Source organism: Cokeromyces recurvatus (assembly GCF_025118155.1).
Source record: "Cokeromyces recurvatus strain NRRL 2243 chromosome Unknown BX663scaffold_40, whole genome shotgun sequence".
Lineage (NCBI taxonomy): Eukaryota > Fungi > Mucoromycota > Mucoromycetes > Mucorales > Mucoraceae > Cokeromyces > Cokeromyces recurvatus.
In genome coordinates this window covers 2,609-17,023 of record NW_026251426.1, presented here as the reverse complement: position 1 = coordinate 17,023, position 14,415 = coordinate 2,609, and the positions used below count along the sequence as shown (strand labels likewise).

Genomic DNA, 14,415 nt, shown 5'->3' with positions numbered 1-14,415 from the left:
TATTTGAAAAAAAAAGGAAACGCTAATTGACTTCAAAAATCCGCTATTTGGTTTTAATTTTTACGTCAATTGAGACCGTAAGCGCTGTATTTGAGACTTTTGGTTACCTTTTGGTAAACTCCAAGCCTGCCCCTTCCATCCAAATGAACTCTTCACACGCTCACATAGTTTTTCTTGTTTGCATATGCATAACCGCCTTCAGATGCCCCAAATCTATTGAAAATTCACCCTCTTGTCCCTTGAACCTATTACCATCAACATTCCTTACTAAGAAAGTGAGAAAATCAATTGATGACTGGCTCATACGCTGGCCTTCCATATGTGCAATTCTGCTTGAGATGGACTATCTAGCTCACTCCCAAATCCCTGAACCCTCTGACCATCATCTTCTTTCAATACAACAACGATTTTCTGATAATTAATTATCATCACTTATACATACACTTCAACATTTTCCCTTTTATCCCAAAAGGGTTTTTCTTTCCTTTTTTTTCCATAGCGATCTTACAAGGACAAAACAGCATATAAATGCAATGCAATGTGCTCAATGGTCATTTTTTAATTTTAAAATAAAATTCTTTAGTTTAATCGTACTATTGTACCTAAAAGCTATCTTAGATTCATACTTTTTAGCTATTTTTGGCCGCAGTTAAATCATTAAAATAGCTGTATACTTTTACTATTAAAATTAGCAGAAAAAAATTTGTGAATTTGCTCGGTTTATTTTTTTATTTTTTTTTTTTTTACTTTTTTTTTATTATTATTATCCGTTTTTGACTGATCGGGCAAATGGAAAATCCACATGAACAGCAACAGAGCTTTTTACTAGCAAGAATTGTTGCAAATATTGTAAATTCCAACAGTTTTATATACATGCTTATAAATATATATATATATAAACAAGGTTTTAATTATATAATTTATTAATATAGAACAAGCTTAATCAATCAATGACTGAGCTTAACAATAAACTTGAGGTAAATACTTAATTCAGTATAAAACATTTGCTAAATATTTCGTTTACAGAATGTGAATAAATACAACGGTGACATTGCACTTATTGGTCACATGTGGTCTGCTTACGATGACTCTGTTCGTATTCATATTGAGAATACCAAAAACTATCCCAATCAATATAAGATTAGACAGACAATGAAGGAATGAATTATTTATACATGTATACATTTATAAATACACGCCTATATATACCCCTTTTGCATGACATTCTTGCTATGCACTTACTAATGATAAATATAATAGTACATTATTTTTGAATAAAAAGAAATACGTCGTCACGTAAATTTTAAACACGTAAATTTTTAATTTTCACATTTTACTTTTGCTTTTTAATTATTTCTATTTTTTTTTTTTTTTTTTTTTTTTTTTTTACTTGCGTTTAAAGATCAGCAATGTGTGAAAAAGCAGAACAAAAGACTGACCCTATGGAATTTGAGGAGGAATTAGATCAAGCAGATAGATTGACGAAAGAAAAACAAGAATGGGTAAAACAGTTTCGTCTTAAATTCTGTGTTCGTCCTGATTTTGAAATTACAAAAAACATGATCTTTCCAGATGGCACTTTAAATCAAGAGTAAGCATATGATAATATTATAATATGCTTACTAACACATGTCATTAGTTATTTTCGTCCTCCAAAAGGTGTTAAACAAGAAGAGCGTAAATGGACAGAAGTTGAAAGGGGGCTGCTTATACAGGGAATTGAAAAATACGGTATTGGCCATTTTGGAGAAATATCAAAAGATCTTTTACCGAGATGGGTATGAGATATATATTTACGCTGAATAAAGTACTAATACTTATTATAGTCTACCAATGATTTACGTGTCAAGTGTATTCGATTAATTGGACGACAGAATCTTCAATTATATCGGGACTGGAAGGGGAATGCCGATGACATTGCACGAGAATATGAAAAGAACAAAGAAATTGGATTAAAATATGGGTCATGGAAACAAGGAGTGCTCGTCTATGATGATGACGGCAATGTAGAAAGGGCTTTATTAGAATATCATAATAATTGTAAATAATAAAATTTCATATATACATTTTTAAAAGCTTTCAAGTGTCATTTGCTTTGCTATGTTTGTATTTTCAACCATCACCAAAAATTCATCAAAACTGATTTTCCCATCACCGTCTTTGTCAGCTTCCATTATTGTTTTATCTACAATTTGTTGTAACTGATTATCTTTCAAATTATTCCCTACCATCATCTTTAGAACAAGAAACAATTCACCATTCGAAATAAACCCATCCCTATCCATATCATAGACTTTAAATGCAACTATAAGAAGAAAATTGGTAAACACATGAATAAGAATTGTTGTTGAATTGTTCTAGTATAAAAATAAAACTTCATTTACATTCAAGCTTTTCTCTTTTGTTACCACGGGCACTAAAAGCACTTAGACCTTTAATAAATTCATGAAAATCAACATCACCTCCTCCATCTTCATCGAAAATAGCAATCATACGTGATGCTAATGGATTATTAGCTATTTGAGGAATAGAAAGAAATTCATCCTTATCAATGGAGCCTGAATTATCTTTATCCAATTTCATAAAACGTTTGTAAAGACGTTGAATTTCCTCTGCAGAGACTTTTTTTTTCATGAGAATAAATAAGTACTTTTGAATATGAATATAATATAAATATTTATATATTAAAAATTATTTACAGTTTGAAGAATTAACCATGTCTTCTAATTGTGATCCAGTTTGTCCCATCTTTATTTTCAATGTAATAATAATAAAAAAAGCAAAAAAAAAAAAAAAAAAAAAAAAAAAAAAAAAAAAAAAAAAAAAAAAGACCGCGTGGGTTTATAATAATAAACATCGCTCATTTAAAATGGATTCTTTTTTTAGGCAAATTATAAATTTATTTATGTATCACAATTTAAAAATGCTTAGTGATGGAAAAGACGTAAGGTAGTATGTACAAGCACCATATTATTAGCATTAGCAGCATCAATTACAACTTGATCTTGAACTGAGCCAGAGGGAGCAGCAATATATTTAACACCAGAACGATGAGCACGGTAAATGTTATCAGAGAAGGGGAAAAAGGCATCAGATGAAACAACGGTATCTTTTAATTGACTCATCCATTCCTTACGTTCATCAGCTGTCAAGGCTTCTGGAATTGTATTAAAGTTAGCCTCCCATGCCTCACGTTCTACACCCTAATAAACTACCAGTTAGTATATGTAGTTAGCAATATCTACAAATACTTACTTCTCCAATTTGATTAGTAACGTAAAGATCGATAGCATTGGACTTATCAGCGCGTTTTATACCCTTCTTGAAATCAAAAGCTAATACTTTAGGGTGATGACGTAACCACCTATAAATAGCTATTTAGAAAGAAAAAAAAAAGGGCATTTTATATTATATTATTACCAATTATCAGCTTTGTCACCAGCAAGACGAGTACAATGAATACGGGATTGTTGACCAGCACCAAGACCAATGACCATGCCATTCTTTGCATAGCAAACAGAATTTGATTGTGTATATTTGAGTGCAATGGTAGCCACAATCAAATCCCTCAATGCATCTTCAGGCAATTCCTTATTCATGGTGACAATGTTCTTGAAAAGAGATGCATCAATCTTGTAATCATTACGTTTTTGTTCTAAGTAAAGACCATATACCTGACGAATTTCTTGAGGCTCGGGCTCATAGGTGGGATCCATTTTTAGAACACAATATTTGCCATTTTTTTTTGCTTTGAGGATCTCAAGGGCTTCAGGCTCAAAGGCTGGAGCAATGACACCATCTGAGACTTCACGGGAAATAATCTTTGCAGTAGCAACATCCACTTTATCAGAAAGAGCAATAAAGTCCCCAAAGGATGACATACGATCAGCACCACGAGCACGTGCATAGGCGTTAGCCAGAGGGGTTAAAGGTATCTTTAAGTCATCTACTTGATATACTTTTTTCTCAATGTCAGTGAGTGGGGTTCCGATAGCAGCACCAGCAGGTGAAACGTGTTTGAAGGAAGCAGCAGCAGCCATCTTAGTAGCTTCCTTCAATTCTTTGACAAGAGCCCATGAATTGAGTGCATCCAAAAAGTTAATATAACCAGGAGAACCGCTTAAAACTTCAACAGGTAATCTACCTTCTTTTACGAAAATTTGGGCAGGAGCTTGATGAGGATTGGCGCCATAACGAAGAGGCATCATAGCGATATTTTGGGCATATTGATGACGGAAGTAATCAGAGATTGCAGTATCATAGTCGGCTGTATGGTTAAAAGCCTTTAAGGCAAGCATATTACGGGTCTCTTGTGTAATTTCACCATCCTTAAGCTCGTTGATAACTTTAGAATAATCATTAGGGTCAGAGAGGATAGATACACGGGCGTGATTCTTGGCAGCAGCACGTAATAAAGTAACACCACCTATTCTTATACACCATTAATCAAACAATGTAACAAAAATAGCATATGTTATATGTATATATATATATACCAATATCAATTTCTTCTACAGCTTGAGGGATAGTGACATCTGGTTTAGCGATGGTTTCTTTAAAAGGATAGAGGTTACAAACAACAATGTCGATCTTTTCAATATGTTGTTCTGCAAGATCTCTTTCATCACTTTCAATATTGCGTGCCAAAATACCTAAAAATAAATCAATTTTTACAAATCAATAAAATTTTTTATATTGTTAGTTAGCGTACCACCGTGAACAGCAGGATGCAAGGTCTTAACACGACCACCTAACATCTCAGGAGCTTTAGTGATTACAGATACATCCCTAAATAATATCAGTAACAACTCTAAGGCAACTTAGCCATCTAAAGATTTTATTGAACTTACTCGATAGGAATGCCTGCTTCACGAACAAGTCTAGCAGTTCCACCAGAACCGAGTAAACGAATGTTTAAAGCATGAAGTTCCTTAGCAAAATCAACCAAGCCGGTTTTGTCGTAAACAGAAAGGATAGCTATAAAAAATTAGTTGACTATATTTTTTAACTATATTTCAACGTACCAATCTTTTGAGACATTTTTTTTATTTTATTTTATTTTTATAAAAAAAAAAAAAGGACTTGAAATAAAAAACAAAAATTAAGATTAAAATAAAATAAAATAAAAAGTTGGTTTTTATTTGAAGATATCCTCTGTAAATGTGACTGTTTGAGATGTTTGTCATTCATCATTCAGTGTTGATGGAAAATTCAATCTGTAATCTATATTATCAGAGTATTAGAATTAACAAAAAATAGCATATTTAAGTTAGATGTAAAATAAGCCAATAAGCAGATTAAGCAACTACCAAAAAAAAAAAGAAAAAAAAGTGATTATTATATTCATTTAAAAATTTGCTCCAAATTATATTAGAAGTTGTCATCACGTATACTATACAATGCTGAAGAAATAGTGTATAAAATAAAATGCTTATATTATCAAATACTAAAATAATTATGATTATAACTGATAATCCTATTAAATGGGTGTCAGTTTCATTCAGAAAAAATCAGACCTTTCTTATTTTCTGTAAATATATAAAATGAAAATAATGGCTATATATACATATTTTTTCCTTCAACTAATTTTTCAAATTCTCAGCAATTTCTGATTTTATAACTAAAATATGACCTAGTTTAGGGTGGATTGTAAGTTATTATTTAGTTTACATTTTATTAATGAATTTAGTCCTGTAAAAAAAAAAAAAAAAAAAAAAAAAAAAAAAAAAAAAAAAAAAAAAAAATACTACCAAAGTGAATGCTCAAAATAATATTTTGTCAAGTCTCTCCATCAAACATTAAATTTGCTAATAATGATACTTAATAAGAGGCTTGCTCTTCTGGTAGTCGATAATTTTATGAAATAAAAATACCAGCCAATGTCTAGAAAAACCCATTTTTGCATAATAAAAAAACAACCCTACCTTCAATAATGTCGGGTATAGGAGCAAATAGCTAATATACTAGCATGAAACAATTCTTGTTGTTTTGAGTGACCAAGTACGTTGCATACTGAAAAATTTATAATCCCTGTAGATGTGGCTTAGTCACAGGTATAAATTCAATTAACAGCAAGAACTAGGATAATAATGACTTTATGCAATTGATTTTTGTCCTTTATCAGTATAGTTGGAAAAAACAAAAGAATGACAGCTGATATCAAGATAACATAAATAAGGGATACTGTTGCATATTATCTCATTGAATATCTTATAGCCATGCTACTTGTTTTGGATAAATATAAAGAGTTTAGCAGCTGTTGAAGAGTAAAGATAATTTTGAATTATAAATGCCATTATTATAAACATGCTTATCTTCAACTTAAGTTTCATTAACTCTGCCCTTATAAAGTGTTTTTAAAATAAACTAATTAAGATTTTATTTCTTACCTTCAAAATGTTATAGGACTAAATTTATTGATGTATAGTCAATAAACAAAAATAGTATTTAAAGTTATATATTCTGGTATTTCAAGAAAATTTATCTGTATAAGTTTGAATCTTTAATCTAGTCCTTCATATATCAATTATTATGATAATGTAAGGTTTTTACATATTTTAGCTCTACTAATTTTTGGCCTGAAAACGTAATCAGCAGGTTTTTCTTGAAAAAATAAAAAATAAAATAAAAAATAAAAATATATCGGCTCCTAATTTACAATCTTCTTAATCCTCACCAATATATGCATTACCTAGTTTTTGTTCTTTGATCCATTGTTGCTAAAATTGTATAAGTTACTTCTTAATAATTATTTTTGAATATTTATAAAATTGCTTATTGATACAATATTCTTTTTGCTAATAAAAGGTCGTGATGCCCTAATACAATTAAAGGTTAGATGTATTTTATTAATAATCTATCACTAGTGTGAATAATATTTGAAGACTATTAATTTTGTAGCTATAAATATCTTCTATATCTACCAGAAATTAATGAAGATATTCAAGGTTATACATTGTATACAAAATATTGTAATTGAATGTATTACCCATATACAACTTTTGATTAGCAAAGCACTTAACCTATGTGAATATATTGCTCAAAGAAAATAAAACAGACCACAAGTGTATTTCGATTAACATAAGAGTAATGTAAGGTTCAAGTACTTTCCTCCTCAGTTTATTAAAAACTACCAAAGTTTCAAATGTAAAAGAAAACAAACTTAAAATTTATTTTAATATGTCTGCAATAATGAAAGTATTTCAAATCAAGCATATAAAATTTAAGCATTAATTGATCCACTATAAACAGATTATAATTCTAATTCTTACTTGTTCATTATATGTGTATATATATATATATATTTACATACTGTATACATGTCTGTTTTTGAAGTTAATTATCTATTTTGGTTAAATACATAATAAGAAAATCGTTTTAATAATAAAAGTATAATTTAAGCCTACTGAATACATATAAGTATATTATATAAATGTATTATAAATATATAGAGAGTATTGCTTAATAGTAGATCCACTTGCGGCATTCAGATGATCCACAATGACAAGCATAACACGACGCGTCATCATTATTTTCTTCATTAAGCACATCCCTTCTGCCATTATAATCAAAACAAAGTTCTTCTCCTTTCTGAATATCCCTTTTAGCAAAGAAAGCCAGACGATGCATAAGGTTATCTGCACTGTCATAATAGACAGCATAAACATCCAAATTAGGCGAGCAAGAGTGATTAAAGAATCGACTTACATTACCCAAAACAAAGGAATCAATAACATACTTAGTATTTAGTTCGTCACGTGCAAAATCCATGTCGAATAAATAAGAGCATTTAAGCTTGTCGTACAGAATACCTCGCCGATCACCTTCTTCAATCGTAATCACTTCGCCAATATATTCTTCAATAAAGGTTCCTTTAGGAATAAATCGTCTACTACGCACGCCCCATCCTTTATTATATGTCTTAAAAATTTCAAGGGGAATCTTTCTTCCTTTTTGCACAACACGATTCTTACAAGTACCAGCATCACACGCACACCACTGATTGCATTCATAGATGGCCGTTCCTTGATTAAGAAGTAAGATGCCGTTCTCATCATAATTAACGACACCTTCATGACAGCCATTTCGACAAGCACCTGTACGTTGGTTATAGGTATGTGGACAGTTGCAGCCGAATAAGAAGGCTGGATCAGGCGGTTGAACAGGTGAAGTGTACTTTAGTTGATCGATATATATAAATTTTTGTGGCAATTCATTATCAATAGTATTAACTATTGTTATTTTAGGAACCACATTGTGAATTTCATGAAAGGGTAGAGCACCTCTTCTTTTATTGGGAATCAGCACAATGGGGTATTTATTCTATACAATATATTTTTAATATCCCTTTATGTACATACCAAAATTTAAACTTACTTCCACAGAATTCATAATGGTATTTTTTAATGTCTTAAGTTCAGGTATCGATTTACGCTTCTAAAATTATACATTGACATAAAATAGATAAATATAAGTATCAAAGCTTATTTTGTACATTCTCTTCATTCTTTTTCTTTTTCTTTTTTTTTTTACATTTCTGAACGGCTTTTCTATAATTACAGTTTCATGCATAGGTTCATTTACTCTTGTTCTTTTATAGCGATTATATTGAACTACAGAAGATAAAGCAGAAGCGGCTGCTGATTTGGTATTTGCAGTAGATGATTTAATTATTTGCATAGACCCAGAAGACATTGTAACAGTTTTAGCTTTTGAAATAGATGTAGAAGATAAATCTGTTGTGCGTGGTCGTGTAGCAGTCGTTCTTTTGATAGGAATATAAGCATTGATATCCGGATCATACGTACCAGATAAAAAGATTTTGCCTTGTATATTGTTTATACAAGCATTTTGCTTAATGTTATTTTGTTCTTTATAAGTAATGAGAAATTGATCAATTGTTTCAGCAGAGATGATGTTTTCTTCTTCTTCCCAAGTATTTTCAGTCAAATCATAACCTTCCCATTCTACTAAAAAATACCTAATGTTATTCTAAAAAAACAATGATTCAATAAAATGCACAAGTGTATATTTAATTTCACTCATATTTTAGAATTTTTTTTTAAAAAAAGGCAATTATAGTTTAATGTAGATGAACAGAAAAAAAATGTGTGAATTCAAAAACAAAAGAAAATAAAAAAGGAAATTTAATATCACTTACCACATTTTTCATCCCAGCAATACGTGAAACCTTTAAGACAAAAGCATTTATGTTAATTTTTTTTTCACCTGAACAGAGTCTATAGTTATACTTACTACGTACTCATCTTCTGCTAATTCATTTTTTGCCATCGCGATTACAAAATTCTCTTGTAATAGAAAATAAAAAATACTCAAAGATAGGAAGAGTATAAAAAAGAAAGCAGAAGAATGAAAAGACAAAAAACGGATAAAATGAAAAAAAAAGTTAACTTAATTTTCTATTTGATCATTCATCAAAAAAAAATGAATAAATAAATAAAGAAGTCAGATTAATGAAAAGAACAGTCACTTCAATGTAGCTTTGTTTATGTCATGCAGATGATATGAAATTCCGACGAATCCATAAAAGGGTATAGATTAGCTCCTTAAGCTACATGAAAGATAGGAATTATAACGCATGATCCAAGTCACTCGAACGCTTACTAGCACCGTAGTGACTTGTCTTGGTTAAATAAATGGTACGAAAAACAATTATATTTAGTATCGATAAATATTTATATGAGCAAATACTTAATAAGAAAGGTACCACGATTCAATTGTTACATATTTTATTCACGTGTAACCAACGCATAAATAGAATCAAAAAATTGAACAAAACAAAGATATTCCCTCAAAAGCAGCATCATGATGAAATATATTTATAAGTTTTGGGATATTTGTTATTAAGTTCAAACTATGGATCTGGAGTAAAGACTAAAAACACTTTTTCACAAACTTTAAGTACTTGTGTTACCCGCGTAAGTCATGTTTTAAATAAAACAATCTTCCAGAGCTGACGTATGTTATTCCTTATTTTATAACAATACGATTGAGAACTGAATTATACTAAAATAATATAGTAATTAAGGAACTGTTATCGATTAATTAGTTATCTTATTTTATAATAGAGATTTTCTGTACATAACCACTTGAAAGTGGCTTAGCGGTTTTAAAACTCCGATGCTATGTATAGCTTAAAAATTGTATAATAAATACCGTATCACATGGATTTGAGTCATATCCAATTGTAGACGCTGTATTTGTTATAGAACAAGCTTCAAATATGAATATAAGTAATATTATGAAAGATGTAGTACATAAAACAGGATAAACAAGTAATCTGAACATAAAGTAAAAAACCATAACATCATACTGTATGTAACATCATGTAGATAATATAAAACTTACGGGTATCCAATCATCTACATGTATCAATACTAAATGCTTATCTTTATAGTATTAATAAAGAATTCAGGTCATCTTTGATCCAATAAAATAAAAATATAAAAGACGATAGGAGTCCGTACTAAGATCAAAAAATAAATTGTTTATTTAAAACCTTAATCAACCCAGTATATATTTATAAAAGCCAATAAGTAATCCTTAGATCAGTGACTTGAATCAGCAAAATATATATTTGAATATCAACATTACTTCATGACTTATATATTCTTTCATAATTATTTTTATTTCGTTTATTCAGGATTCAGTCGTATTCTCGTTTATATGTCAGTTAACAATAAAAGAAAGATAGAGAGATACAGAAAATAAAAGAGAAGACAAGAAGAAGTACATTGAGATTTGTTAATAAGATTCTATGAAGATTAAAAATGCTCCAAGTTCATTCTAAAATAATATTAAAGTATTTATGATTCTTCGTGAATAAAGATGATGAGTAATAATAAAACAAAAATATAGCAAATTATACACTAAGTGAACAAATTGTCCCAAAAAATCAGAGAATTTGGGTATTCACGTTCTACTTCTTTGAAAACTTATCGAGTTTAAAGGAATATTGGAACAAAGAAAGTACAATATGCCTGTTATAAGCTGATAGTCTTAAAATGGAAATTGCTTTATAAGTATGTTTAAACTCAGACTGAAACTAAAAAATGTTACGCTAATAATAAATTTTTATTAATGTATTAAAATTTAGTATTTTGTATAGCCCCCTTTAGCTTTAATAACTGCTTCAATTCTTGATGGCATACTATTATAGTAAGGCTCCATATCCTCTTTGGTCAATTTATACCACTCTACCTCAACTCGTTCCCATAATTCATTTATGTTTTTTGCATGTGTTTGATATTCACCTAATTTTGACTTTAACTTGTGCCAGAGATTCTCGATTGGATTCAAATCCGGACTATTTGGTGGCCATGAACAGAGATGTTTCACATGATTTCGTTCAAGCCATTTTTTAGTCATGCGAGACGTATGCTTTGTATCTCCATCTTGTTGAAGTATATACTCTGTCTTATTCAGACCATAGTATGCTAAAGTATCCATATAAGAGGTTTCTAGTATCTCAATATAGCATTCTGAATCCATAGTATTTTGGAGTATTCTGGACGCGTAACCTAGTCCAAATGATGTTATACAACCCCACATCATTAAAGAACCTCCACCATGCTTTAAAACTTCCTTATAGTTACAGTGACTCACAAAACCGGCCCACTGTTTTGCACTTTTCCCTTTAATGATGTATTACTCGTTATTGGGACAAGCTACATACACAATTCTTATATCATTATAATCGTTGAAAAGCTCTCTCTATATATATAGTCTAAAATGGAAATAATATTTAGAACTCAGAAAGAAATTAAAGTTTAAAATCATGATGTACTTTGGGCCGGTTTTGTGACTCACTATAGGATTTAGAAAGTAGTACCACAATTTGGTATTTAATTGTACCCAGCATATTATAATAGCGAAAATTGTGTCCAGTGACCCCTATTAACTATAAGTAAGGTGAGTTTTGTAATTTTTCATTTTTTATTTGTTACTTACATAAGCATTTTTATGTAAGTATGCGCGTATTATCTACTAAGACAAGAAACACAATTATTGCCAAGATTAATGCCGGAATTTCTGACCGACAAATTGCTGATGAAGTGAAGGTGGGTAGAGCAACTGTGTCTCGTATCAGAAAGGAGGTTTTTCCAGGACGTGGGACGCTAAAAGGAGGTAGATCTATTAAACTTACGGAGACTGAAAAGCACTATTGTGTCCATAAGGTCACTAGAGGAGGTCTAGACAACGCCGTACAAGTCCAAAAAGCACTCAAAGCAGAGCTATACAAGTCTGTGTCCGCCGAAACAGTTCGCCGGGCTTTAAAATCGGCTGGTCTCGGATCTATGGAGAAGGAGGCAAAGCCTGCACTCAGTCAAAAAAACATTAAAGAAAGACTCCGCTGGGCTAAAAAGTATAAAGACTATACCATCGACGATTGGAGAAAGTTATATGGTCTGATGAGACGAAGATAAATCGTTTCAACTCAGACGGTCGTGTCTGGGCTTGGATTAGGGATGATGAACGCCTTCAACCTAGGCATGTCAAGCAGAATGTCAAGCATGGAGGTGGCTCCGTTATGATTTGGAGTTGTGTAACTTGTGTTGGAGTAGGATGGATGTGTAAAATTGACTCTACGATGGATGGTCAGCTTTACATAGATATTTTGAAGGATGAACTTGAAAATACAATTAAAATGGTGTGTAAAGAAACAGGATTAAAAAGAAATCAGCTTGTTTTTCAGCAGGATAATGACTCTAAACATACGTCTTTACTTGCACGCGAGCATTTTAAAAGCCAGCAGTATGAGCTAATGGATTGGCCCTCACAATCTCCAGATCTTAATCCAATCGAAAATATGTGGGCTCTTTTGAAACGCAAGTTGAATGAGTATGATACTCCACCTAAGGGCATTAGAGAGTTGTTCGAAAGAATCACCCATATATGGTACCACAAGATAACCAAGGAGGATTGTTTAAAGGTTATAGACTCCATGCCAAACCGTTGCAAGGCAGTTATTAAAGCTAAAGGTCATTGGACTGATTATTAAATATAAAATTATTAGATTAAATAAAAATTAGCTTATGCTCACAAAACCGGCCCAATGTACATCATGATTTTAAACTTTAATTTCTTTCTGAGTTCTAAATATTATTTCCATTTTAGACTATATATATAGAGAGAGCTTTTCAACGATTATAATGATATAAGAATTGTGTATGTAGCTTGTCCCAATAACGAGTAATACATCATTAAAGGGAAAAGTGCAAAACATTGGGCCGGTTTTGTGAGTCACTGTATTAAAACTCTTGTAGGTCTTGCTTTTTTCATAGTATCACGAATATATGGATAGCTTATTATTGTATGTTCATCATCTGTATCACTAATTTGTTCATCATCAAAAGCACTACTTGTTGTCAAACTTGATTCACTTATTGAGCTTGTTTCATCCTCATCACTACTACCAATTTCTTCGCTTGATCCATCTGAAGTATTTAGGTTATAAATAGGTTTTTGAACCTTGTCTTTGTAGGCTTCCTCATCTAGTAAACCTGTAGACCTCAAATTGTTAACAACCACCGGATCATTTGTTGTTGTAGTGATTTTTCTTCTTCTATATAAATATGCTATTCCTAGTTTAATATCTTGTGCGGCCTTCTTATTACTTGCTAAGTATTCTGCTAGTGAAATTGTTATAGCAGTTCTTTTCATTTTATCCCAAATATTTTCTTGATCAACTTCAACAGTTATTTTCTTGATAGGTTGACGTTTCTTGATTACTTTTTCTGGAGTTATTAATTGTGATGGAGATAAACTAGATTGTGCTTGTCTTGAAGATGTTACCGATCCACCAGAAGGATAATAGGTTTGTATAGCTTCTTGATGCTGTAATACTTGTTGTTCAAGATGATAAGATAACGGATTTTCTACTGCTTCACTATGGCGGAAAATATGGTAGAAAAGTTACCAATATGGTAGCAAAGTTACCTGTCATGGTTGTAAGATTTATAACTTAATTCAATAAGATAAATAGTCATAATAGAATACATAGTGCATTTGTATAATAATTCTCTCTATAAACATATTTAGTATATTTACCCTTGTATAGAAAAATAATTAATTAATAAAAAGTCCTACATCTAAAAATATACTTTCTTCTATTATTGTTCTGCTGAATATAAATTTATAAAAATAACTTTATACAAGTTAAACTGGGGTAAACTAAGAATAATACAAATACGCGTAATAATTGATTCTACTCAGAATACACGTATTAGTTATAAAAATAAATATATACTAAAGACATGAATCTATAATTATAACTCTTAGTAATCCTTCTATAATTATATTATCAAATACAATTTGTTATATTTTTATCTTCTTATTACTCATCATCCTTATCCACAAAATATATAAATACTCTTACATTATTCACCCTTATTT

The 14,415-nt window shown here is 30.6% G+C and overlaps 7 protein-coding genes across 7 annotated transcripts; 3 read left to right on the top strand and 4 right to left on the bottom strand.

Annotated features, from left to right (window-relative positions):
* The first annotated feature begins 92 nt into the window (after positions 1-92).
* On the top strand, positions 93-504 carry BX663DRAFT_257954 (uncharacterized protein). The gene has a single exon (XM_051521895.1). It carries the CDS (start codon positions 144-146, stop codon positions 420-422), a length of 279 nt encoding a protein of 92 aa, XP_051378425.1. The 5' UTR covers positions 93-143; the 3' UTR covers positions 423-504.
* Positions 505-736: 232 nt separating this feature from the next.
* On the top strand, positions 737-1,352 carry BX663DRAFT_524725 (DASH complex subunit Dad4). The gene is made up of 3 exons (XM_051529668.1): positions 737-849; positions 933-977; positions 1,027-1,352. Exons 1-3 carry the CDS (start codon positions 790-792, stop codon positions 1,162-1,164), a joined length of 243 nt encoding a protein of 80 aa, XP_051378424.1. The 5' UTR covers positions 737-789; the 3' UTR covers positions 1,165-1,352.
* Positions 1,353-1,442: 90 nt separating this feature from the next.
* On the top strand, positions 1,443-2,048 carry BX663DRAFT_533325 (uncharacterized protein; the record flags this gene model as incomplete). Its single annotated transcript, XM_051530518.1, has 3 exons — positions 1,443-1,591; positions 1,640-1,778; positions 1,827-2,048. 3 exons carry the CDS (start codon positions 1,443-1,445, stop codon positions 2,046-2,048), a joined length of 510 nt encoding a protein of 169 aa, XP_051378423.1.
* On the bottom strand, positions 1,979-2,777 carry BX663DRAFT_524719 (calcineurin subunit B). Its single transcript, XM_051529667.1, has 3 exons — positions 2,700-2,777; positions 2,385-2,621; positions 1,979-2,305 (listed from the first exon to the last, which is right to left on the bottom strand). Exons 1-3 carry the CDS (start codon positions 2,746-2,748, stop codon positions 2,070-2,072), a joined length of 522 nt encoding a protein of 173 aa, XP_051378422.1. The 5' UTR covers positions 2,749-2,777; the 3' UTR covers positions 1,979-2,069.
* A 97-nt stretch (positions 2,778-2,874) lies between these two features.
* BX663DRAFT_524707 (phosphoribosylaminoimidazolecarboxamide formyltransferase/IMP cyclohydrolase) lies at positions 2,875-5,093 on the bottom strand. The gene is made up of 7 exons (XM_051529666.1): positions 5,025-5,093; positions 4,851-4,977; positions 4,712-4,788; positions 4,497-4,652; positions 3,421-4,426; positions 3,256-3,364; positions 2,875-3,203 (listed from the first exon to the last, which is right to left on the bottom strand). Exons 1-7 carry the CDS (start codon positions 5,038-5,040, stop codon positions 2,928-2,930), a joined length of 1,767 nt encoding a protein of 588 aa, XP_051378421.1. The 5' UTR covers positions 5,041-5,093; the 3' UTR covers positions 2,875-2,927.
* A 2,219-nt stretch (positions 5,094-7,312) lies between these two features.
* BX663DRAFT_524706 (uncharacterized protein) lies at positions 7,313-9,405 on the bottom strand. Its single transcript, XM_051529665.1, has 5 exons — positions 9,256-9,405; positions 9,161-9,190; positions 8,533-8,991; positions 8,377-8,436; positions 7,313-8,322 (listed from the first exon to the last, which is right to left on the bottom strand). The coding sequence occupies exons 1-5, from the start codon at positions 9,289-9,291 to the stop codon at positions 7,462-7,464; spliced, it is 1,446 nt and encodes a 481-aa protein (XP_051378420.1). The 5' UTR covers positions 9,292-9,405; the 3' UTR covers positions 7,313-7,461.
* A 3,858-nt stretch (positions 9,406-13,263) lies between these two features.
* On the bottom strand, positions 13,264-14,009 carry BX663DRAFT_555795 (uncharacterized protein; the record flags this gene model as incomplete). The annotated part of the gene is made up of 2 exons (XM_051531660.1): positions 13,264-13,909; positions 13,960-14,009. 2 exons carry the CDS (start codon positions 14,007-14,009, stop codon positions 13,264-13,266), a joined length of 696 nt encoding a protein of 231 aa, XP_051378419.1.
* Between the last annotated feature and the right edge of the window lie 406 nt (positions 14,010-14,415).

Coding starts and splice junctions, on each gene's coding strand:
- BX663DRAFT_524707 (XM_051529666.1), bottom strand. Junction 3,365..3,420: donor GGTGACAAAGCTGATAATTG/GTAATAATATAA, acceptor AGCTATTTATAG/GTGGTTACGTCATCACCCTA. Junction 3,204..3,255: donor TTACTAATCAAATTGGAGAA/GTAAGTATTTGT, acceptor GTAGTTTATTAG/GGTGTAGAACGTGAGGCATG.
- BX663DRAFT_524706 (XM_051529665.1), bottom strand. CDS start 9,291: ATGGCAAAAAATGAATTAGCAGAAGATGAGTACGTA. Junction 9,191..9,255: donor TAGCAGAAGATGAGTACGTA/GTAAGTATAACT, acceptor TTTGTCTTAAAG/GTTTCACGTATTGCTGGGAT. Junction 8,437..8,532: donor TAGAAAAGCCGTTCAGAAAT/GTAAAAAAAAAA, acceptor GTATAATTTTAG/AAGCGTAAATCGATACCTGA.
- BX663DRAFT_524725 (XM_051529668.1), top strand. CDS start 790: ATGGAAAATCCACATGAACAGCAACAGAGCTTTTTACTAGCAAGAATT. Junction 850..932: donor CAAGAATTGTTGCAAATATT/GTAAATTCCAAC, acceptor TTATTAATATAG/AACAAGCTTAATCAATCAAT. Junction 978..1,026: donor AGCTTAACAATAAACTTGAG/GTAAATACTTAA, acceptor TTTCGTTTACAG/AATGTGAATAAATACAACGG.
- BX663DRAFT_524719 (XM_051529667.1), bottom strand. CDS start 2,748: ATGGGACAAACTGGATCACAATTAGAAGACATGGTTAATTCTTCAAAC. Junction 2,622..2,699: donor CATGGTTAATTCTTCAAACT/GTAAATAATTTT, acceptor TGAAAAAAAAAG/TCTCTGCAGAGGAAATTCAA. Junction 2,306..2,384: donor CAAAAGAGAAAAGCTTGAAT/GTAAATGAAGTT, acceptor TTCTTCTTATAG/TTGCATTTAAAGTCTATGAT.
- BX663DRAFT_257954 (XM_051521895.1), top strand. CDS start 144: ATGAACTCTTCACACGCTCACATAGTTTTTCTTGTTTGCATATGCATA.